Source organism: Hyposmocoma kahamanoa, unplaced genomic scaffold, assembly GCF_003589595.1.
Source record: "Hyposmocoma kahamanoa isolate Upper Pololo Valley unplaced genomic scaffold, ASM358959v1 93, whole genome shotgun sequence".
Taxonomy (NCBI): domain Eukaryota; kingdom Metazoa; phylum Arthropoda; class Insecta; order Lepidoptera; family Cosmopterigidae; genus Hyposmocoma; species Hyposmocoma kahamanoa.
The window spans coordinates 2,387,456-2,412,225 of record NW_020654810.1 but is presented as its reverse complement, the minus strand read 5'-3'; the positions used below and the strand labels follow the sequence as shown (position 1 = coordinate 2,412,225).

The window sequence follows — 24,770 nt, the reverse complement described above, 5'->3', positions numbered from 1 at the left end:
TCCTTCGTCATTCTTATGTTGCTTCGTTTTGTCGTTACTCCCACCAAAATTCTCGGATAGAAAAGACGTGTCCTAAAATCATGTAAACCTAGCTTATAAAGCAGCTACCTATATTTCTTACGAATACAGCGTTTTGACGCTTTATGCCAGAAACGCAAAATGCCAAACGGGCAGAATGTCAGATTAGCAGAATGCCAAATAAGCAAAATCCCAGATTATCAGAATGCCAAATTCTCAAAATGCCAGAATAAACATTTTGGAATTCTTAAAAAAATAATACATATAAAATTATGCGTATTACATACTAATCTAGCAATATAGGTTAGTAATACCTAATATAATAAATATAATATAAGTAATACCTGTAAGTTTATAAAGCTCGAAAGTTAGCAAGTTTCTTTATGATAGGTAGATCAGTTATGTACAATCCGGGGACCGTGGACTTAATGTCAAAATTACGTCTTCACATATCATCTGAAACTCAAAATGCCTTGAGCCCCTAAATGCCTGAAATTCATATCGACTCTATCTAATAATGACTAAATTACTAAATACCAAAGGTATTTCGTACATTCCATTACAAAAGTGTATTATTGTGTGCTCTTTTCTGTTAGATTAGCATAATCCCAAATGTCGCTGCTATTAGAATCAGGCCTCACTCCTCCTGACACACGAACTAATTCTAGTAAGTGTTCAGTAGTGGACGTTATTCAGTAGTGGAAGTTATAGATGGAGCTTCTGATGTTTTATTTATTTATTATAAACAAAATGTAATTTTTAAACTGTGCTAAACTACTACTGCGAATCTGGCATTCTGCCCGTTTGGCATTTTGCGTTTCTGGCATAAAGCGTCAAAACGGAATACAGGCCCTTTACGAGTAAGTTCACTTATATTTATGTCTAATCTGTAGGAAGTGTTTTTATATTACTTTCTTCTCCTTTTCCTTGACCTTTTCCCTACTCTGTTATTTATAAGTACCTTCTACAATAAATTCATGTCGAACGAGCGTTACTTTCTATCATTACTCTATTACTTCATGCCGCTTGAAATAACAGCAGTGCAACGCATCAAGTTTAATGTACCTACTTAAAAAAGAAAACAATTTTGTCATCGACCGGCCCCCAATTTTGGTCGCCAATGATATATTTGTAGAACTTTATTCACCTTCCATACATTGATCGAATTGGAACTACCGATAGCTTTCTAAAAAGTGGCTTATCTCACAAACATCCAATTCTGTGTTCTTATTCCTAATAACATTTAGCACACTTTGAACACAGTCGTCCAATGAGTCTAAAGTGAAGTAATTCGGCTTGAGCCAATATTCTTGAGAAGCTATAATATAGTGTACATTGTAACACTATGAGAAGCTAAACAAGCAGCAAACTTTAAATCTTAAATGTCAAACGTGTTAAACATGTTATATTTAAACATTTTTCAGAACGACATTCGCGACAAACTTACGCCGATCGAAGTCAAGATGACCTACGACTTAGTGGACCAGCCATCCGGCGGAAATATTGTCCCGCCAGTCCTAGACCAAACCCAGAGCATCGAAAAAACTGACTCTTTGAATATTCAGAAGAACTGTGGTCCTGATAACGAGTGCATTCCAGATATTACACTGTCTGCTACTACGTAAGCATTGCTGCAATAGACAAACGTGTTCATGTGATTTTAAGTTTTCTTTCGAGTTTATTTTGCCAGTTTCCTGGCTTGGATATACTATCTAGTAATATATATATTCTATTCATCCAACGACTACCACATAACATTTACAATGCATTTCCTTATTACAGTCCCATAGTAAACTATGAGCTTGGTTCCGGTAATAATATTGAAATAGACGTCAAAGTTGAGAATACCGGTGAAGATGCCTTCGAAGCTGCCTTTTACCTTCCCGTACCTCCCGGAGTCACATATTCTTCACACAAGAAACTAGAATCTTCAGATAATGTTAAATTTTATTGCTTCCAATTAAACAATGGTGGTAATACGACGGTGAAATGTGAATTGGGAAATCCTATGGCGACTGGGACAAAGGTAAGAAATCGAACCAGTGTTTGTTGCCTAAGGGTTGCTATAGCTCTTACCAACTGAGCTATGGATCGAGCCAGCAGATCTTGCTAGTTTCTCTATGTGCTTATTGCGAATTTTAGTATTCGGTTTGAACGGCTTTTTTGCCGTAGTGACATCGCTCCTTGTATGTACCAATAGTAAAAACATAAACACAAAAAGAAAATGAGATGACAATAACAACGCATACACACTCATGTCCAGCACTAGGGAATATATATACTATACCCAAACTCACGAGAGAAAGAAATGTAGACCATACAAAAATTTCTTCCGGCTCCGGACATCTGCGTGGCAGTCCAGCATGGTTACCGTTCGATCACGGCGGCAGAACTTGTAATATTTGAAAAGCAGCGGTATTCCAAGGCCAACACTGTTATTTTTCATTTGTGAGGTCGACGAATTGAAAGCAATACCGCTCGCTAATAGTGACGGAAAACATCTTGATACCCAATGCCTATTGCACTTCCGTAACGGATTATAGCTTAAATATTATCTTTAGAGGAGATCTGTACCTAATACTGGATATCACTTCACTTCATCCGTAAGATCTTTTTTGTCGATCAACCTTTCTTCTATTCTCTTTTTCTAAACCAGGTTTTGTTCTAACATTACAGATCAAATTCCGGATTATCCTTCAAGTGGACGCTCGTGTCAAAGAGATAACGTTCAATCTGGAAGCGAACTCGACGAATCCTGAGCAACACACGTATAGTGATAATAGGATGCGTCTGCCCATTCAGGTCATTATCAAGGCGGACTTGGAGATGATTGCGTAAGTTAACTTACAAGAATTCATCGCTAGACTTTTGTATATTTATTATTGATATAAAAATTGAACAAACACAAACAAAAAAATCCTTTGATCCGACTCGACCCGAGCCAGTGTCTGTTGCCTCAACGTGGTTACCGTTCTTACCAACTGAACTACGAACCGAGCCAGCAGATCTTAGGAATTTCTATATGTGCCCGATGCGAATGTTTGTATTGGGTTTAAACGGCTTTTTTCGCCTTAGCGCGATGCAAGCCACTCGACCACAGAGGTGTTCAAGTGGCTTGCACCTCATTTTTCTTGTTGTCGCCATCTCTGTGGTCCGGGATTCGATCCCCGTCCTGGTTAATGAAGAATACTAACATTTCTATATTGTCTCGAGTCTGGTTATTTGTGGAACCATCGTTGTTTCCGATTTCCACTCAGGTACTTACTTTGGGATCAGAACAACATATGTGATGTTGTCGAATATTTATTATTACTTAAGATCATGAGATGCCTCCAATGAATTGCCGAAATATTCCAACTCACCTCTGATACTCTGGCTACATAGAACTAATAGCAGCTTGTACTAAAATTACCACCTTTTACGTCTTAAGTCGATTAGAAGTCACTAAAGGAAATCACCATATTTATCGTCGAGGAATCGAAAAGACGTTATTTTCGCCCTTATTCGTCACCATCGTCATATCAGCCCGAAGACATCCACTGCTGAACATAAACCTCCCCCAAGATTTCCAGACTAGCCGATCGAATGCAACGTGCATCCTTCAATTACCCGCTGCCATTAATAGGTCATCCGTCTATCTAGTAGGGGCCTTACCACTGAACGCCTCCTGGTTCGTGGCCTTCATTCGAGAACCTTTCTGCCCCAATGGCCGTCAGTTCAACAGTCGCCCTTATTGCATGAACCTAAAGCTTTTTCTGGCCGGCTCAAGCCGAATCCGTGCCGATAACTGTAGTGATGCGAGTCGTAGCACCAAAGTGTTTTTGTTAATAATTTACGAATTCTCAAAGCCCAATAAATGATCGGTTTTTTTTTAGTGCATCGGATCCTCCTGAATTGCATTACAACGCGTCGCTGTACCAAAGCGATCACAGCAATATGTCAATAGGAGACAGGAAGGACACCAAAATCGGACCACAAGTGATCCACAAGTACAATATCAAAAATAAGGGACCTTTTGAGGTGGAGGAAGCAGAGATTATTATTATGTGGCCATATCAGACTCTTACCGGTGAGTTGTGTTGGAAAAGACATGCTATTTATATTAATTAATATTCGTGACGAAGAGGTGCGCCGGTACTTGAAATCGTCGGCGTCGTCTGATGGATTTTCAATTGAGAAACGACTTTTCTCCCAACATATACTACTAAACAAATATCAAACTTCATTAGTCAAGCGTACATGGGTTGGGATCGCAAATAATGTAGTGACCGTTTCCTCCTTATACCCAGTCGTCGCCTGGCTTTGTTCCTACTGGCGACAAATGGGAAAAAAGACTATTTTATCTATAGTCACAAACGGGATAAAAAAATCTCAGTTGTTGGTGACAAATGGAAATTAAAAAATCCCGGCAGCTGTCATTAATGCTAGCGTTTATTAATTACCGCCATCGAAAGGGAATCAAATAAAATTCGAGTTTAATGATAAAATGACAGATCGAATCGAATAAAATTCGAGTTTAATGATAAAAAGATACAGATCTTTATTGAGTAAAATCAATTTTATAAGCACTTTTATCATTAAACTCGAATCTGACATAACTGCTTGTTTATCGAAACCTACACGTCAGTAATTTAGTAAGTACTGTAAATGCTATAGCCGTGGGTTAGCGTATCGAGAGGCACATTTCAATGATAAACGAGGATTATAATGCATGAATAAAGATTTACTGCGTGTTTTCAGACCGAAGCTTGTTCTAGAACAACCAAGATATTCTTTTTTTACAATACTATTTTTTTAATATAATTCTAAATACAAACCTACATTCATGCAGAGTTTAATGATAAAAATACAGATCTTCATTGAATAAAATCAATCTTATGTATGCATATGTGTATTTTTGTCATTAAACTCAAATCTGACATTTATATCAGCTTGTTTATCGAAACCTATACGTCAGTAATTTAGTAAGTACCCTATTTCATTTTTCAGGTGATAACTTAATGTATTTACTGGTGGATCCTATGGTTGTCGGCAACGTGAAATGTGATATTACCAGAAATAAGAATCCTGCCAACCTAGAGATCCAGATGCCATACTATGACTTCTTGTCAAAGGAAAGAGGTAGGGGTTTGTTTTAATTTAGTAGTGTTATCACGTATCATAAAAAGATTGGGTTTGGATTCTTTGTGAATCACATTATCATTAGGCTTATTGCTTATATGATTTCTGATATTAATGTTTTAGTTTTCGATACTGGATTTGGGATTTATTGAATTTGTTACGGTTTTTAGCATCGGAGAGCAGTTCATATCAGTCCGGCGCTCAAACAGGACGTGCAGATGGATATTATGGTAAGTAATTACAAAAAATAATATTAAACTTTTTAATAGGGGACTTCTCGCAATTAAAATATAAGGACCCCAGGCAAATTAGTTTTTAACAGTATTCTTTTTATAATTATTAATACAAATATGTCTCCTAGCAAACCAGACAAACAATAAAGTGTATTTGTCGTGCCAGACCCTATGCTAACTAAGCCACGGAACGAACCAACGGACCTCACGAATTTTTCTATGTGCTTGTTGTCGGATCTTTGTGCTTGGTTTTCAAAGACTTTTTAGCCGTAGCGCCATCTATGAGAAATCTACAAAAGTATTTCGTCACCCAGTTAGGCACCTTTACAGCTACCAACCCTGGCTATAGATGTCGCTGTTAACTGTAATTAAATTTTTATTGAAGTGATATTCAATTTTTTTTGTGAAATTATTGCACTAGTTTGTTATAATTATTAATACAGAGGTCGAACACTTAGAAAAAATTCCTTCGATCTGGCCGGATTCGAACCGACGACGCCAGCTAGCAAACCGTACCAGACGTTATGCCAACTAAGCCACGGAACGAACCAGCGAACCTCACGAGTTTTTCTATGTGCTTGTTGTCGGATCTTAGTACTTGGTTTTCAACGACTTTTTACGTAGCGCCATTTATGAGAAATCTATGATTTTAGTCTTCTTTTTGTCGTATCGATGACATACACCATAATGCTGGCCATCGTTGTGAAAAAATTTACCAATCGGCGTAAGGTACTCGCAGAAACAAATGTGGAGTTATGTGTGTGCCGATATTATGTGATGCATTTACCCTCTGGTATAAAAATGATAAATAATAATCTTCTATTTAAACATAAGCTTGTGACGATGCTCTTTCATCGTCATCACTCCTTTTTATCACCCTTGTCTCTGGTTCCTGGCCATCTACTTTAAATTTTGAATCGTTCTTAAATTCCTTTTCTTCTTCGTCACTTACTTCACTTCTTTCCATCGCCACTCTCTACAAAATTTCTGAGGCGAGCTCACGTGCTCGACTTCACATAAAATTCTGACCAGTTAAATCATGTAATGTAATTGCTTGTAAAGTATTATATTTGTAATACCATTGAAAATCATCTAACCGAACTGCTTATAAAGCATAATATTTCTAGAAATTACAGGCCCTTTTTGACCTTTACGCATTTACTTTACCTGTTCTTTTTCCTTCCTGTACCCTTTCTTTATTTTTACAACAAAAATCATGTTAACACGAGACCCGTGTGACAAGCTGATGTCATGTCTAAGAGATAGAAGAATTTCTATTCCGTTAACGACTCTCAACAAATTTTGCTAGTTAATTTATTTAACAATAACATTATTGATATGACAATATCTTTTACAATATTAATAACTCTTTTAATACTATTAAGTATTGCTGGGGTGCATATATATATTCATATATATTCATATATATATATTTGATCGGCTCAAGCCGATTCCGCGTTTATACGTGTGGTGACTCACTTAATTGACGGGGTCTAAAGACCCCGCCGCCGGCAACTTTACGATCGGTGTTCATGTCTGGTGGTATTTTTTTTATAATACCTACCAATTTTTTTAAATTATTTCGTTTTGTTTATAGTGTTATCATTATCATACCTTTATTTCTCTAAAATTAACAAATAAAGTTTGATTGCTTTAGAATAGTTTAGCCGCCAAAATGTAGATAACCATAAAAATCGTGCCAATATCGGTAAAACATGAGAATTGTTTTATTATGTATATTTGTACCCCTTTTATATATATTTTAAGCAAATAAATATCATTCATTCATAGTTTTCTTAAATCAGTTTGAGGGAAAGTTAAGAAAGTTTTTTTGTTATATCTACCCTATTTATCAAATTACTATTCTCATAATTTCAGAATCTCAAGGCACCTTCCAAACCGGCAGCCGGGTCTCAACTGGATCACAAGGCAGTAAAGTTTTCACGAATCAAAGTAACGGCCGACACACCGGAGGTAGTTACTACACTCAAACATCAGGAGGACAATTCGCTGGTAGAGGAGGATCTCACACTCAATCTCTTACCACGTGGCAATCGTTAACTGCAAAGGAAAAAGAAATAATCAGGCGAAACCTGGCCTCTATATCTCATACCACACAAGGAGGATACAGTCAAGGAAGTTATGAAGACGCTCAATACTACTGGGAGACTCTTCCGGAATCTGAACGCCAAAGTGTTATTACAAGCATAATACGAAATAACGATTACGATGATTTTTCGATTGATGAACAGGAAAACATTAGAAAGATTTTCATCGGTGCATTTAAAAGGTACCAAGGTGGCGTCAGCGGTCCGGTTGTGACAGTTGTCAAGAACAGGACGTCGAATACAGTGTATGATGAGAACCATAATGTAATTTCACACAGCGAGAGTAGTACTGAGTATAGTCTTGGACATGAAGGCGAGGCTGGTAGCTCTTTTAACAACAGGTGAGTAAAATTAGTTATTCTTCTTCAAGGTCATAATGAGAAAGATTTTCCCGACTTCACGATACTTACTATCCTAACTATCTTGTGTACTCGCCGATGTAGTTATGCCTGTAATTTTATGTTTAGTAGCAGAACCTTTCGCTAACGGTGAAAAAATCACAATAAAACCTGCCTGTCAAATAAGGTTCACAACTCTTGGCAAATTTGTGAAATGACCCACCCTCAATTAGCCAACACGGTGGGCTACGGCGTAAACTCTCTCCTTAGAGGATACCTGTTCACACATGTGGAACGAATAATAAAAAAATCCTTTATTTTCAGATCAATGAATCCATATGGTGTTAGTAACAGAAATACTTAAAATTATGTTAGTAAAACAATTGAAAATGTAGCAATATAACTATTGTACTATTTTGTGCAAGGAAGTTAACCGACTCAGGATAACCGAGTCCGCCCTTTTTGCTATCGTCTTCAGTATTCCATTGTCGCTTTCCCGAATTTGACGCACAATAGACGTGGTATTCTTCCACATATCGTATGAAGTCATCCATGTGTGCACTAAAGAAACGGGGAAGCCTCCAGAGATCCCTGAAGGCATTGTTATATTGAATTCGCAGGGAATTGCAGGCCTGCTTTGTGAACCTGACTTATAGACCACACGTGTAAAAACTCTGACAATTTATTTTGAATAGTGTTAGTTTAATATTGACAATACAACAAGTGAAACTATGTGTCAGTATGTTCCCACGAACCGACAATGCTTCCCCTCTCCATATCCTCATCATACATTAAATAATTGGGTTGACGACGACAATGTTGATGATATCTTATGTATGATGGAGAAATTTTTTAATGTAATATTTTGATATTATTTTAGGAACAATCAAGCCTATAATCAAGGCACCTTCAATCAAGGCGGCAGTTACGGGTCCCAATCAAACTACAACCAGAATCGTGGACAAGAACAAGGCTTTGTTCATCGGTCTTGGGCCACAACCGAAACTGTTAACAAAGATGTCATGAACGCTGGCTCTTCTACCTACAAAGACCCTAGTGTTACATTCGTTGGGGATGAAGACGATAACCTTGAAGGTTTTGGAGCTGAAGCAGCTCAGGGATCAAACGGAGAGTTCAGATATGGTTTCGGTGATGTGTCTGGTGCTCAAGGTAGTAGGAGTTCTGGTGCTCAAGGTGAAGCCTATGAAGGAAGTTCTCAAACTGGATGGAGTACTGGAGGATCAGGATCTCAAAGTGGTGCTTATGGAGCGAGGTCTGGTGGCAGTTATTCAAGCTCTTCATCATCGTCTTGGTCTTCTGGTAAGTAGACACAAAAAATAAATAGAGCAATTTTATTTTGCGACAATAGCAAGGTATCTTGAATGGAAATACATTTCAATGGGTTTTTAATATTATTTTCAGGAGGCCATTCTTCTCAAGGATCTCGACAGGGAAGTTATTCGTCTCGACGCGAAAACACTCGGCGTCGTCGCCGTGAAGATCAAGTAAGTTATCGCTTTTGTTTTCTCTGGGTACAGATAGAGACCAGAAGAGTCTAAGACGGTCAAATGCGGGCTGGAGACTGCACACCTTCTTCAATATGCAAGTTATATTACGATGTTTTCTTTTAACATTAGCGAGAGGTATTTATACTAAAATGGCTTTTTATAATTTGTAAAATGTAATGTAGCGTAAATTGGATTGTTTCTTTGTAAAAATAAAAATAAGGTATTTAATTAATAACTTTTGTAACTATAGTGAAAAATTAGGGTGGTTTGCAATATTATAAGACATAACTGGTTGATGACTGTACCACCTCAGTCAACCGTGACCATGGGACCTGTAAATGGTCCGAAACGTCAGTTTGTTTGAAAAAACAAATAGACGCGATTTAAATCCGGAAAAATAGTTTCATTTCCTATGGCCATATATCATTTTTGTCACTTAAAGGTTAAGAAAATTCTTCAAGAATTTCTTGAAAATATGTCCTACGATGATACAGAGAATTTATTAATTATCTCAAAATAAATATTGCCTAATTTAAGCGTATAGGCATACGATTTGTATTTTATTGTTTAATAATTTATTTGTTTATAATTTAATAATATATATACCAGTGTAATTAGTACTTTTACCTGAAATACAGGATTTTCCTAGTTTATGCCTGAACTGTGATATATTTTAGTCTCGCTATTCCCTTGAACTACAATAAGTTATTCAATAAACAATTTTTTTTTGTAGCGAGTACCATAGACAATAGAATTTTGGTTCAGAACTAAAAAGAGCTCCTTTGTGATGTTGTTTATGTAATTATAATTGATATTTATAGAGCAGAAGAAGAAAAATGTATATAATTTGGAAATTCAAGATGTAGGCAGATACATGCCGCTTCATAATTGGAACCGTCGAATTATAACTGACACAACTGCACTTTTTTTTTAATTGCAGGTAGACCCTGAACTGAAGAACATTCTCGAACGGTGCGAGGAGAAGTACAAGTGTGCAGTGGTTAGGTGCACTGCTGGCCCGTTGGTGAAGAACCAGGAAATCTGGATTGGCTTACGATCTAGGTTCAATGCATCTGAACTCAGTCAGGTTTGTTAAATGGAGTATATAAATAGTAGAAAAAAGAATATTGTCGATTTTCCGTTATTTTTACGTCCAGAAAGTTACATTGTTCCCTGGGATTATGCATTAATATCATCATCAATCCATTTATATAATAGATAATAATAGATGTTTATTTTCTCCAACAAATATCGATTACAAACTAATTTACAGCCAGAATTAACAAGTTAATGTAGGAGAGAGAAAATCCTGTGTCTTAGGACTCATGGTCTCCACCTCTTGGTTAGAGTATTTTTTATTTAGGTCTATTTTTCACAAAGTATGTGTGTTTGTACAATAGGGAGTAATTTACAAAGTTAGTGTTTTCATTTGTGTGTGTGTCTATTTATAAAAATGAATCTTCATGCGTGAACAGACATCCTTAAAGGTGCATGCTTTTATTCAGAATGAAATGGGACCACTATGGAAGTACCCCCTTTCCAACAAAAAAAGAATCATGAAAATCGGTTCACAAATACCGGAGTTATCGCGTAACATACATACAGAAAAAAACACAGTATAATTGAGAATGTCCTCCCTTTTTTGAAGTCGGTTAAAAATTAATTGTGGGCTTAGGGAATTTCAAATTTAAATTTTAACTAAAGTTTAAAACAAAGTCGACGGTAACTTAATTATCGCAATGTTACATATATTATTAACATATACTTAATATATAACTAATGATATATTATATTATATATAATCGATAACATGATTATATAAAAAAAAAACTATTAATACTTTACATGAACTTATGCATGTACTTATTTATTAAAACATTTAGAAAATATGTGCAGATTATGTAACGTGTAAAGATATTCAAAAACTTAACAAACGGCGTAGATGTTACGCAGACGTACGCCTTTTGATCTACAGACTTAACATTTTTTACTAACCTTTACTACCAATGCAAGGGTCGATTTTACTAAAGTGCGCATTATAACTGTTGGCAATTCGTGACAACACTGCATTCTTCCTATAGTTAGTAAAATTAACTTTAGAAACTTCACAACATAACTGCCTTTTACTTTAACTGCCTCCGTGACCGAACGGTTACCATGCCGGACTGCCACGCAGAGGTCCCAGGTTCGATTCCCGGGCCGGGAGAAATAGTTGTATGGCCTACATTATTTCTCTCGTGAGTTTGGGTGTAATTTGTGGTTGTCTACGTGTGTGTCCATGGCACCCGCGACACAGGGTTTCCCTAGTGCGGGGCTATGTTGAGTGTGTGCGTTATTTATTATTTATTATTATTCACACGTTACCGAACGTTTTGAACAATGTTTTCCTTCTCCGAAAAGCTCATAGTAAATTTCAAATTAAATTTCTTACATAAATTCCAAGAAATCATGTCGCACTGTTAATACAATATTATATTAAATAAAAAATCACATTTTGTCAGAATCGACGAAAAATTAATTACTCGCTTCCCGTGAAAGATAATAATTAGTTGAAATGTATGTATAGGTTACAGTTTGTGACAGACAATTTCCTACTTACCAAATATATTTAGAAATAAAAGAGAAAGAATAATTTCATATTTTTGAATAAGGACTATTTTGGCCAGAAGAAGCTCACATAAAGCGTGTCTCATTTTGAGTTAAGTAGATATTTTTTAGTTGTTTTTTACAATATTCTAACTACGGTTTTATTAACGTATATAAAATCAAATTTTACGTTCAATAGTGGCATAATCTTGAATTACACATATTTTGAGTTCTAACTCTATTGTAACAGCAGTGCGATGTATTCAACAATTCCACGTGCCTAGATGTTAATAAATGTTTAATGTTCCAACAGATCTCTGAAGATAGACAAATAGTGCTATCGTCTCTAGCTGCGGCTCGCGTCACGAGGTATCCCGTAGCTGGTGCCGCGAAGAAAACCTCGTGGTACACCGCTGAAGCCAAAACTAATGTCACTCCTCGAAAGGAAGCATTAGAGAGCGGTTCTATACCTCTTTGGGTGGTTGTACTTGCTGCTGTGATTGGTGCTTTGCTATTGTTGTTGCTGATTTTCATATTGTACAAGGTAAGAGCGTTTTGTTATTTGCTTCTTTTACTTTATAGTTTATACCTATGTTACTGGTTTGTCTAAAGGTAGTTTTCCACCGACGAGGCGAAACGAGACAAGGCGAGACAAGAAAGAAATTTGTATGGCAAAATTTCAATTCTCTCCTCGCGCATCTTCGGTGGATAAGTTCTGGATTGACGAGGATGGGCGAGGCGATAATTGAAATATTTGTTGATGTAATATTGAACCGTATTGCTGATTACGTAGAGTAATCAGAGTATGGTCACGTAAACACCCAGTGTGCATTAGAATGAAGATATCGCACTCAAATTTAGCGCTACATAGTCGAGGAGACTATAGGGGTATTTAGAAGATACACTTCTCATAATGAGCTGGGCCATACGCTTGTAATGGTATTTGGGTAATTTTCTGGTCCACTGCTCTACCTAATTTCGGTTGCAATTTTTATTATTTTAAGTATTCGAGTATATTATGAAATATTAAATAATATTTCAGGATTCTACACTCGAATATTAAGTAATAGATACGTCATGATAATATTCTGGAATATTTAAATAATAAAAATGTTTCACCGAAATTAGGTAGAGACAACTAACCTGAAAATTACCCATTTTACATATTTTAATATGCATTGGGTGTTTAGCTTTTATCCCAATGTACTTTATTGGGTCTTAAGAAGACAAGACGGCTTCTCGCGGCCTGTGATAATTCAGGCCTGTCGGATAAACTGTGTCGGTAACTTGAAAGAGCACGGGCCGGCCTATAAGTAGGCCAGCTGCATCAATAAATTATATATTTTTAAAGTACAGCGAAAGAATTTTGCATTTTGACGTCGACTTCATGATTACCCTGTTGTTTGACCCCTGAAACTAGACCTCGTTTCGCAACTACACCCGTTTCGCTCTGTAACTTGAATGACAAAGAAATGACAAAAATCTGCAATGAAAACACGATTTCTCGCGCGAGCTATTAATGGTAATTTTTGCTGGAAATAGGTCGGCGAGATTTCAATTCTCGTCTGTCCTCGTCTCGTCTCGCCTCGCAGGTGGAAAACCACCTTTATGCTCTGGCCACACAGAGGCGGTAGCGGGAGAGTTCCAGGCCGGGATGGTTTTGTAATGTTTGAGTTATGCACTCTGCTATATTGAAATCGGGTGGCTGGGCGGTACGACTGAGTGCTATGACAAACAGGCGGATCAGGGAGTCTACTCCCGGTATCTCCGGTACTATGAAATAAGTAATACTTTACAAAATCAAAAGAAGAGAAGAAAGAATGTCAAGTGCGAAGCTTCATTCGTATTATGCGTTTTTTAATATGGTCGAGTATTACTTATTTGACGGTAAATGTTTTGGACGAATGTCGGACGAAGTGGATCCCCTGGCGCGAGCTAATGCACTTCACAACTGACAGTAGTTAGCAACTCAGTATGTTTATGCGTGATTTGATACTTTAGTACGACTGCGCTAGGATGTAACCGAAGGGTGCAGTGGACATTCAAGGTCGTAGAGAGTTACTATCAAATTGTAAATTGGCATTGATTTTTGTTGAAAATTACGACTAATTAAATTAATTTCGTTTTAAAAAATTACGAAAATTAGTCGATATCGGTATTAAAAGTCGTGCTTTTACATCACTAACCTCAGACAATCACTTTGAAGTCAATCGAAAATGGCAGCCAAATTTAATGTTCAATTTATTTTTATTTAAAAATGTTAGAGTATTTTAGAATTAGAAACATTTCTTACAATGAGATTCAATATCTACTGTTTTGTTTTTGATTTATAAAAAGAAAGTCCTTGCTAGGACGGGCTTAAGTGTACATCGACCACATTGTCGCTTAACAACAGCTTAGCCTGTGGTCAACCGTTTGTCTATTTCACATTAAAAAACGGAACTTTATCATCACCTTCAACATCATTCCACCCATTTATATGTGCCACTGCTGGGTCTCCTCTCAGGCGAGGGTTTTGGCCACAGTCTCACCAAATTTCAAATGAAATAATCGAACTTTATTCCCAGTTCGTCGTATGCGCTCGAAGTGGACGCACACATTTACTTTGTGTTCTTTTGTTCTCTTGATCTGCGTTTCATAGTCATGGGAACGTTTACCTGTTACCTAATAATAGTTACAAACGAGTAACGAATACTATGGAGCGCTTTTTATCGAGGTCAAATTCAATTGGGAAACGGCCCCTAGAGGGCCCTGTCGACACAAGCGAATGGAAAATTCCGAAGCGTACTGTGCGCCCTACCGAAAAAGTAACCTCAGGAACTATAAAGACGAGCAATCGCTTCAGCACTCTGCTTGGTGAAAACTCAACTGGTCCAGCTGCTCAGCGTTTTCACGACGCCTCTACTACGAAGAAGAAATCTGGACACATTCCTCCTATATTTCTGGAAATTAAAAATGATTGGACTCATGAATACATCAAAACGCTCATTAGCAGATATACGAAACAGTTTCATCTCCTGTACAAAGGTAAGAACAAAATTGCCGTCATCTCCTACACTCCTGAAAGTCATCAGGCACTAAAGGAAGGTTTGCGATCTGAAAACATTCCTTATCATACTTTCTGCCGGAAAGATGAGAGAATGGCAAAAGTAGTGATATTTGGATTGCCAGATTACATGGAAAACCATTTGAAAGAAGAATTAGATGCAATTGGATTCAGTGATACTATTGTTCATAAAATGAGAATCCCCGAGAAGAAAGCAGCAAGTCCACCCTTCATAGTACAGCTCCCTGCTGGTAGTGATGTCTCCCGTTTTCGTCAAATCAAATATATCAGCAACTGTATTGTTCAAATCCGCAAATATCACCCTAATAACTTATATGGTACACAATGTTTTCGATGTCAAGGATTTGGTCATTCTTCTAAAAATTGCAATTTATCTCCACGCTGTGTCAAATGTACGGAGTCTCATCTAACCTCGGAATGTCCTAAGAAGGATCGCAACCAGCCCGCACAATGTTGTAACTGCAATGAAAACCACCCTGCCAATTATCGCCAATGTACCGAACGGCAAAAATACCTAAATACTATCCGTGCCAGACAAGAACAGAACAAAGAAGTACAAAAAAATGTTAAAGTCACAATGTCCAACAAAGTGGATGGACGTGCTTGGAGTAACGTTGTTGGTGCCAAATTAGAAATTCCTACGTGTTCGCCTCTTCAGACTAATCAGGATCAAAATACTACCGACATGCTGGCTATTTTAATGACCATAAAATCCATCAAAAGTCAATTTGTCTTATGTGACAACATGATGGATAAAGTAATACTGATCTTAAGACATCTTGGTCAGTATGTCTGAGTCTAAAAGTTTACGTGTTTTATTCTGGAACGCCGATGGTATCCGTACAAAAATAACAGAGCTTTTGGATCTGGTGAGTGATATTTCAGCTGACATTATTTCAATTAATGAAACCAGAATTTCCTCAAATACATTTCTGGCCACTCCTGGCTATAGTTGCTACCGTCAAGACAAGCTCATGGAAGGACGTGGTCAAGGTGTTGCCATTTTAATCAAGTCCAATATAACACACACTCAACTCAAAATCCCAAAAACCCACAATCTTGAATGTGTTGGCTTACAACTTAATCTTTCCGACAATAGTGTTGCCGTTATATCCGTTTACCAATCTCCTAATCTCCCATTGTTGTCTAGCGATTTGGATATATTGTTTTCACTTAGTCCCAGGGTACTAATAATGGGTGATCTTAATACTAAACATCAATATTGGAACTGTTCTGTTTCTAACCTACATGGTGATGTTCTTTTTCATCACATGATTAACAGCGACTATGACATACTAGCCCCTAGAACGCCTACTCTGGTTCATTATGACATCACTCGTACTCCGTCTACACCTGACGTACTCTTAACTCGTAAAGTTTGCATTCTTGCCGAACCTCGTGCACTAACTTGTCTTTCTTCAAACCACCTTCCCGTAACCTTTGAAATTGGAGGTATAATTGAGCGCAAGTCTATTATTACTTTTAATTACCGTAAAACTGACTGGGTTAAGTACAGAGCCTACTTAGATCAGCACATTTCCTTGAGCATGTCTCCACTTAGCACTATATCGGAAATCAACTCTACTATAGATCATCTTTCAAATACTATTATCGACGCCCGAAATTCTTGTGTACCCAAAGTTTCGTCTACTACCTTTACTAAACTTCCTAGGCGTATCAAATATATCATTAAGTGTAAAAGTAGGTTACGCAGACTTGCTATCAAGGAACAAGACCCACGTACGAAAAGGTTACTTGCAACGAAAGCAAACATGCTTCGAGATGTGATTAAAACTAAAATAACGTATCACAATGATAGTGTCTGGAATGAAAAATTGTCCAAAATTGAAAATCCTACTACTGATCTCTGGCGTCTAGTGAAATCAATTGATTATAAACCTTCAAGCATTCCTACCCTGGTCAAATCCGACGGCACAAAATCTTCCACAACATTAGAACAATGCGAAGCTTTAGCAGAAGCGTTTATTGGAAACACAAACCTTACTAGACACTGGGCTACCGATCCAGCTGTTCTCTCTGATATAAGTACATCTCTTGAAAGTCTAAAAACTTTTGATCGCTTTGAGATTTGCTTTCCTGTTCGGCCTAATGAAATCCGTGTCCTATTGAAGAAGTTGAAAAACCGAAAGGCTCCGGGTGTAGATAATCTTAATAACATACTACTTAAAAACCTCTCGCAGAAATGCGTAGTGCAGCTCACTAAAATATTTAATGGTTGTCTACATTTGTGTTACTTTCCTTCTTCTTGGAAACTGGCAAAAGTTATTCCTATTAAAAAGCTAAACAAAGATGCAAGCATTCCCACCAATTATCGTCCAATCAGCTTATTACCCGGCCTGGCTAAATTGTTAGAATCCATAATTCTTACTCGCCTGTCTAAAGCCACTGAGCACCTAATTATGCCTGAACAGTTTGGCTTCCGTAAAATGCACTCTACCACTCAACAACTTGCAAGAGTTTCTGAGCACATCTCACATGCGTTAAATTTAGGTGAATCCACAGGAATGATCCTTTTAGACATAGAAAAGGCTTTTGACACTGTCTGGCATGACGCTTTACTGCATAAATTGATATTATTTGGCATTGATTTAAATTTGGTTAAGTTAATCCAGTGCTACCTACAAAATCGATCCATTTCTGTACATGTAGGTGACTCATGTTCCACTCCCAAGTTGATTTCCGCTGGAGTCCCTCAGGGCTCAATCCTGGGTCCTTACCTTTTTATTCTATTTCTAAATGACATACCTAAGCAACCTCATACAAATCTAGCCATATATGCTGACGATACAGCTTCTTACACCTCTTCCAAAGACCTCCATATAGTTATAGGACGCCTTCAACTATCTGTAGACCTACTGAGTGCTTATTTCACAAAATGGAAACTCAAATTAAACTCATCCAAAACGGAAGGTATTATATTTACTAGAAAACGTGCGTTCCCGACTAGGACAGTCGTACTTGACGACTACCACGTGCCTTGGAGTAAGTCTGTTAAATACTTAGGCATACTACTGGACAATAAACTAAATTGGTCTTCTAATACTGATAGACTGATCTCAAAAGGCGTTAAAGCTCTAAATACCCTACATCCGGTCTTGAATCGGAAATCCATTCTCAGCTCTAAAACAAAATTATACATATACTCCACTCTTGTCAGACCCTGTCTAACATATGCAGCACCGGTTTGGAGCAGCATACCTGACTCAAAATACCAAAAGCTACAAATCGTACAAAATAAAGCAATCAAAATAGCCTACAATACTAAATTCAAAACAAATTTAAAAAATCTTCATAAACGCATTAACTATCCACCTATTAAAGATTTTATTCTTAATTATTCAAAAAAATTTTATTTACATAAAAATCCTACACATCATAATACACTAATATCTGCTATCGGTAAAAGCAGGTTTCGTACGTTAGGTTTTCGTAGTACGTATAACAGGTATAAGTTACCACATCACTATTTTCTAGGCAACTGATGTTTCTCAACAAGCTCAATAGTTATTTTTTGTACTGATACCCTCATCATATTATTTAATTATATTTTGTTATTTTCTTTCGATTAATACACTAATTTCACATGTTTGCATAAATGAATATAAATATTACGTTTGACTGTTTCGTTTCTCACTTCATGTTTTTATATATATGTGGTTCTCTAAACTACTTGTTGTGTTGTTATCATATTCCTATCTGGTAAACGATGATCTGAGTAGTTTATTATTTCTTATCCTATGTGTTCGGAAAGGTGTGTAGCCTAAGTTACATAAAACATTATGTTTGTTTACAAATAGAATAAGATCTTTTTGTATTATTTTTAAGTTTATTTTGAAATAAAGATATTTAAAATCAAATCAAAATCAATCGAACTTTATAATACAACGTAACTTAAAATTATTTACAGTGCGGTTTCTTCAAGCGCAATCGACCCTCGGATCACGCTGAGCGCCAGCCGTTGAATGGTCGCGACGAACATCTTTGATATCCGACAACCGATTTAGGCGTGACGACCGATACGGGCGTCACGACTGACGCGACGACTGACGACACTAGTTCGTCGACCGACGCCGCTAGTGATGTCACCAGTCGAGATTCATCTAGTATCGACAGATATTAACGTGAAGTGAAGTTTTTAAATTTAAAAAGTGATAGATGAACTTTAAAAAGTGAAGTAGAATCAATTGCACTACAGTGGATTTTAAACTGTAAGCGCTTTGTAGTCTTCTTTAGAAATATAAAGAGTTCATTGACTAAAAATAAGTCAATCTCCAAAAAAATCAAATATTTGCGTAAATTGTGTTAAAATAGATGGCACTTTTAATAAAAACATTACTTTATGTTGATGAAACTATGTAGTTGAATTTTAGGCTATTGATATCACTGTGGTGTTTTAGTTTTTAGTATATATAAATAACAACACCGCGGCCATTTTGAAATTTACGAATTAAGTCAACTGCCATTTTGAATGACATTTAGTTATAATTAATGCGTCATTTTGGGCAAAGGTAAACATAACTAAGATCCGTGAATCTCTTTCTATCAAGGAAACTACAGAAGATTTTTTTACTCTTTATTTATTAAGGGGCTATGGTCATAATTGAACATGTCAGCCCCATTAAAAAATAATACCTCAATAATTAGTCCAAGCGTCTAGGCTCCTAAACTATCGCGAATAAATTTATACGGAGTTGTTAAAATTTGAAACTAAAAATGAATCTTCTATCGTCTCCTTACTGGGAAAGAATGTAATTATTTGTTTACGAATACTAGTACCTTCTAACCGGTATTCAGTCTACAAATTTTGGTTTATAAACATCGCCATAAAGCGAGTTTTGCAACGCCATTTTGATTCGCCATATTGAGAATTTGTCACTTTTGGCTGACATATGTATCTCCAAATGTATGCTTAAATGTGTGTGTTAAAAGATAGCCTGTCCTAGATATTTTTAAGGTGAAAGGTTCAGAACATTTCGGATCATTGTTTTATAAATATTGTTGTAATATAATTATAACTAGTCACAATTAAAATAAATAAATGTTTCATGTTGGTATGTTCATGGATTTAGTAAAAAAAAACACAAATGGAAAAGTAAAATGTGTGATACTGTAAAAAGTGTGTCATGTATGACAGTTTTTTTGGGAAATGTGATCTAAAGTAATAATAAATAGGTTAACATTAACTTAATAGTAACTTAGTGTACATGTGTGTGTGTAAAGAGGACTTGTGAATTATTGTAAACTAATTTGTGAGAGAAACAAAGTAACTGTATAGCTTAAGATACTAATTATAACTTTTGAACGACGTTGAAGTTGTCTATGGTAGTTATAATGTTAATAGCAGATCAATCTTGACATTTAGTATTTATATTCCACTCTATACCGCTTAATTTAAGAACGATTTAAAATCCATAGTGTCAAGCTGGATGTGTTCTTGTGATGGTAATAGCAGTCAAAATACAAAAAATGATTTATTTCATAAGTAAAATAAATTTACACTTGAAAACGTCATTTTTTAAGCTACTGCTCTTGCACTGACTTCCCTGACAAGAATGAGCAAGACACTCTAGGGATTGATCTTTTCACATAAACTTAAATGCTATGGAATACAGTTTGAATCAAATTTGTGTGCAAAGCGATCATTTTGTAAAAATTTACCACCCATACTGGGGACTTATTTTTTTCACGAAATATGCCTTCACTTTCCGCTGCGGAGCACTGAGAGAATATAGTTGTAGACAAGGATGAATTACAATCTTCAAAAAGCTAAAACAACCCAAAACACCCAGATTAGAATAATTTAGAAAGTTAATGAAATATATTTGCAGACGTTACTGCCTGATAACGAGAAATATTTTAAATTATGTACGTGTGTTTGTATTAGAAAATTTAGACTTAAGCCGGATTTACATTTGTTTAACGTGACGTGTCGTGTCGTGGCGCGTTAGAACGATATCGGTTTCATACCTTTAATATGGTTAGATTTATATCAGTGTGTTGCAATCTGGCGTGACGGCTTGTGCTGTATGTATGAGACCGACACAGTTCTGACGCGACACGACACGACACCTCAGACAAATCGGCGTAAATGATGTCACATGCGTTATGAAATGACGTACTTAACAGTGACATTTAATAAAAATGAAAAGGAGGCGTAGTTATTCTAATTCAAATTCAAAACTTTTTGTTTCAGTCCATGTCCATAGACGTTAGTTACAAAAAAACTACCTTATGTATTAGTAACGTTAATCATCAGTTAACATTAAATTGAATTGTATCTATAATACAACGCAAATTACGATTAAATAAATAAAATCAAATTAAATCATAATAAGTTAAATCTAATTTCAAAATACATTAAATTATAAATTGGGTCTCTGGAACCCACATGAACTCTGTTCCAGTGTTTCCAAGAATCGCAAGCAGGGTACTCACAATTACACTTATAGATACAATTTCACCGCAGTTCAAACAGATTTTAAAATGCTTATAAGTATTTATTATATCAAATTCTAGAAGGCATTACATTAGTCAATAGAATAGGCCCGTAATATAAATCCATCTCAAATAAAGAATCGATAACAAGTTCTTAAAGTCAGTATCTTCATGTTAACGTTGTTGTTATCTTTATCCAAATACTTTACAAATAGTATAGAGCAGTCAAAACAAACTCATAAATGTTGGTTTAAAAGAAAGGCGTAACAAATTTACAAAACTGACACCTAAATCAGAGTCTGTGCCAAAGGAGGCAATGTTCAGTTAGTTCTTTAGCATTTAAGCTTTAGTTCAAAACCTTTATTAAGTCCTAGTAAAGTTCAAAGTCTTTCGGTATCTTGGACACAAATGACCTCATCCAAGATACCTGTGATTATAATTTATTAATAATTTAATATAATACATTTTGAACTGTTTATTATTACGGGCCTTAATATCTTTCCTATTTGTGTCTTCTGCTCTATCTTGTGATTTAAGAAATATGTAATTAGAATCTAAATGCCGAAAGTTGACAAACGCGAGCTTGTTTCTGTACTGCCAACTAACAGCTCTTCTTTATCCTGAAATGAGACGAAAATCTTCTGCCTTTTTATAATAGTCAATTATATATAGTGCCTTCAAAATACTTTTATACCTGTCAATACATATCACAGGTTAGAGAGTTTGTATTTACAGCTTATTTAAATAAATATATATTATACAGGGTTATTTGGGTAATACTTTTTACAAAACATTAGTTATTTGTTATGCAAGGCTGCAAAATTGTTGTTTGACGCGCAGTGCTTGTATTAATACCTGAGCAAGCGAAGGCAGCTAAGATTGAACCACGAGCGAGTTCAAAAATAGATTCGGGCGTAAGCGTAACGACTGTTCCAAGACACGTGACGCAAAACAACTTTGCTGCCGAGCGAAACACACAACTATTCACCTCACTATAGCGAGGGAAATGGTAGAGACAAAATATCAGTTTTTTTTTTGGTCAAAGAGAAAGTTTATCTTCGGATGCATTCTGAGTTTGCACCTCATCATTTTTATTCTTGCTTTTACTTACTAACTTATAATTATGTGTGGTTAAGAGATTATTGAAATTATTTTACTTCTTCGACGAATTAAAATATTTAATAAACGCAGTTAGTTATATATATTAATGTCAACAATAATAAGAATGAATGAATATATCGACTCATCCGAAGAACAGAGTCCGATGTGATTATATAGCGAAAAGAGAATAAGTACGTTACGAGAACAATTTCGTTATTAAAACTAAGGCCCATGTAATGGTGTTTTAAGAATTTATACATGTTACTTTGTTTTGGAAATATAAAATCGAACAAAGGTCGATCTGACATCCACAGCGAAGAAGAACGAACGAAATGTACTATGTCCTGAGAACAAGTAATCTTGCACATAGACCTTTGTTCTACGGATGAGTCGATATATTAATGTCAACAATAATAAGAATGAAATATACTAACGGATTTGTATTACATAAATAAGTAATGTATAACAAATCGCGTAGTTGGACGTGTCATCTTTTTTATTTATCGACAAAAAAATTTTGTGCACCACAGTCCATCGTCAAGTTCGAATTTTAAAAACCTTTTCCACGCTAGCGTGCAAAAAACGCTTTTACACGCAGATTTCTAGTGAGAAAGAAAGCCTTTTCAAGCTAGTGAATTTAAAAATTAATTTATCAAAAATAAACTTTAACTTTGTCGTGCTTTCTTTTCTTAGTAATGCAGTCTTAAGAAGTTGTTACAAGTTTAAAAACAACCCTGTAAAAGTGAGCATATGGTTATTTTTCTAATACTATTTACATTGCATTAAAGGAAGTGATGTTTTTAATATGCTTCAAGTAGAAGAATAGTACATTGTGCATTAAGGGTGGTAAATAAGGAATTACAAACGAGACCCTATTAAAAGCCCGTACGCAATTCAATACAATGGTTTTCATTACACGTAAATAATATGATTGCATGCAGGATAACTTGACTATAATAGACTATAAAAACATAGAAAATTTGATCGAGAAGGAGTTTGGCCCTTCTGGATGGCTAAACCATGGTATAATAAGACAAGTATGATAATTCGATACAAAGGTAACAGCGCGGTTTATATGTGTGCGCGCCCGCGTGTGCCGTGTACAGACGCACACATTCGCATAACTTTGCGATGCATTCGCGTTGAATAGCATCATTCTTAACCCGTCACGCGTCCTAGAGATACATTGTGTCCCTAACGTTCCTGTACTATAGCGACCAAAAGCTAGACGGTGTCTCTACCGCACAGCCGCGTTTTCATCCACCATTAAAAAAAATATTTGACTGAGGGAAGCGCCAACAGTCTCCTACAAGTTGTTGCCGGAAGGCTGGACAGTGTTGTGCTCGGCAGGTTCAACGAACCGATGTCATTGTACTTTTAGCTGCTATTCTTGCGCCAACATAGTTTTAGCTCAACTCGCACTGGCGCAGCGTGTTGCGTCGTGTTCTGTTTCTCAACTACAACGTATGGCGACGCGCGTATTAGTGCGCCCGGATCACAATGTGATCGGCGTCTGACGCCTCACTACGCGCGAAACCGCTCGACTTTAACCAAGGGTCGACGCGCAGTTCCATATTTGCATAACACAAATTTGTACCTTAATTATGGGAAAATAGAGATGAATATGCTATAAGCGAAAAACATGACGCGTCGCGACGACTCTGCGCCAGTGTTAGTTGAGCCTAAGAGCACCTCACCTATTTCTGCCGCTAGGCAGCAATATGAGCATTGCTGTGTTTCAGTTTTGAAGGGTAAAGGTGTTGGTTAAATTACTGTCACATGAGACTTGTTACCTTACGTCTCAGGGTGATAGGCGCAGTGGCAGTGTCCTTCAGATCTTTGCGACTTAAAGCTCTGAGCGGTCCTGCAACTGTTATGGACTGGCGTGTCGCTTAACGCTTGTCGCTAATCGCTGTCACCTGGTATCATGAAAAAAGTTATTAAGGTTTTTGTTTCCTAACAATCTATGGTCCAATAAGTTGTTTCGAAATGAAGATAGTTTAGTTTAGTAACGTTTTTTTTCCAATGTCCTTAGGGAGTGTTTCTATGACGCGCACAGTGTAGTTACCATATTTGTCTTCTGATTAACGTTTTATTTGTCAGCTGCCAGTCTGCAGTGAGTGCTTTATTTGAAAAACAAAACAATTAAAAAGCTAAATACATAGATAATTATATATGTAAATGTATATCTTAAGTAGTGCCTTCTGAAAGTATTTAGTTACTAATAAATAAAT

The 24,770-nt window shown here is 36.3% G+C and overlaps 1 protein-coding gene across 1 annotated transcript in view; it reads left to right on the top strand.

The window, feature by feature from the left end:
• Window positions 1-19,584, top strand: part of LOC113237146 (integrin alpha-PS2) — a 59,965-nt gene extending 40,381 nt beyond the window's left edge. The window contains exons 11-22 of the mRNA XM_026473445.1: window positions 1,443-1,639; window positions 1,801-2,044; window positions 2,695-2,852; window positions 3,894-4,087; window positions 5,008-5,139; window positions 5,310-5,369; window positions 7,251-7,821; window positions 8,699-9,138; window positions 9,241-9,323; window positions 10,267-10,413; window positions 12,226-12,456; window positions 18,908-19,584. Of these exons, the coding sequence (XP_026329230.1) occupies window positions 1,443-1,639; window positions 1,801-2,044; window positions 2,695-2,852; window positions 3,894-4,087; window positions 5,008-5,139; window positions 5,310-5,369; window positions 7,251-7,821; window positions 8,699-9,138; window positions 9,241-9,323; window positions 10,267-10,413; window positions 12,226-12,456; window positions 18,908-18,985 (2,535 nt within the window). The 3' untranslated portion in view covers window positions 18,986-19,584. The remainder of the gene's footprint in view (window positions 1-1,442; window positions 1,640-1,800; window positions 2,045-2,694; window positions 2,853-3,893; window positions 4,088-5,007; window positions 5,140-5,309; window positions 5,370-7,250; window positions 7,822-8,698; window positions 9,139-9,240; window positions 9,324-10,266; window positions 10,414-12,225; window positions 12,457-18,907) is intronic.
• Window positions 19,585-24,770: the final 5,186 nt, after the last annotated feature.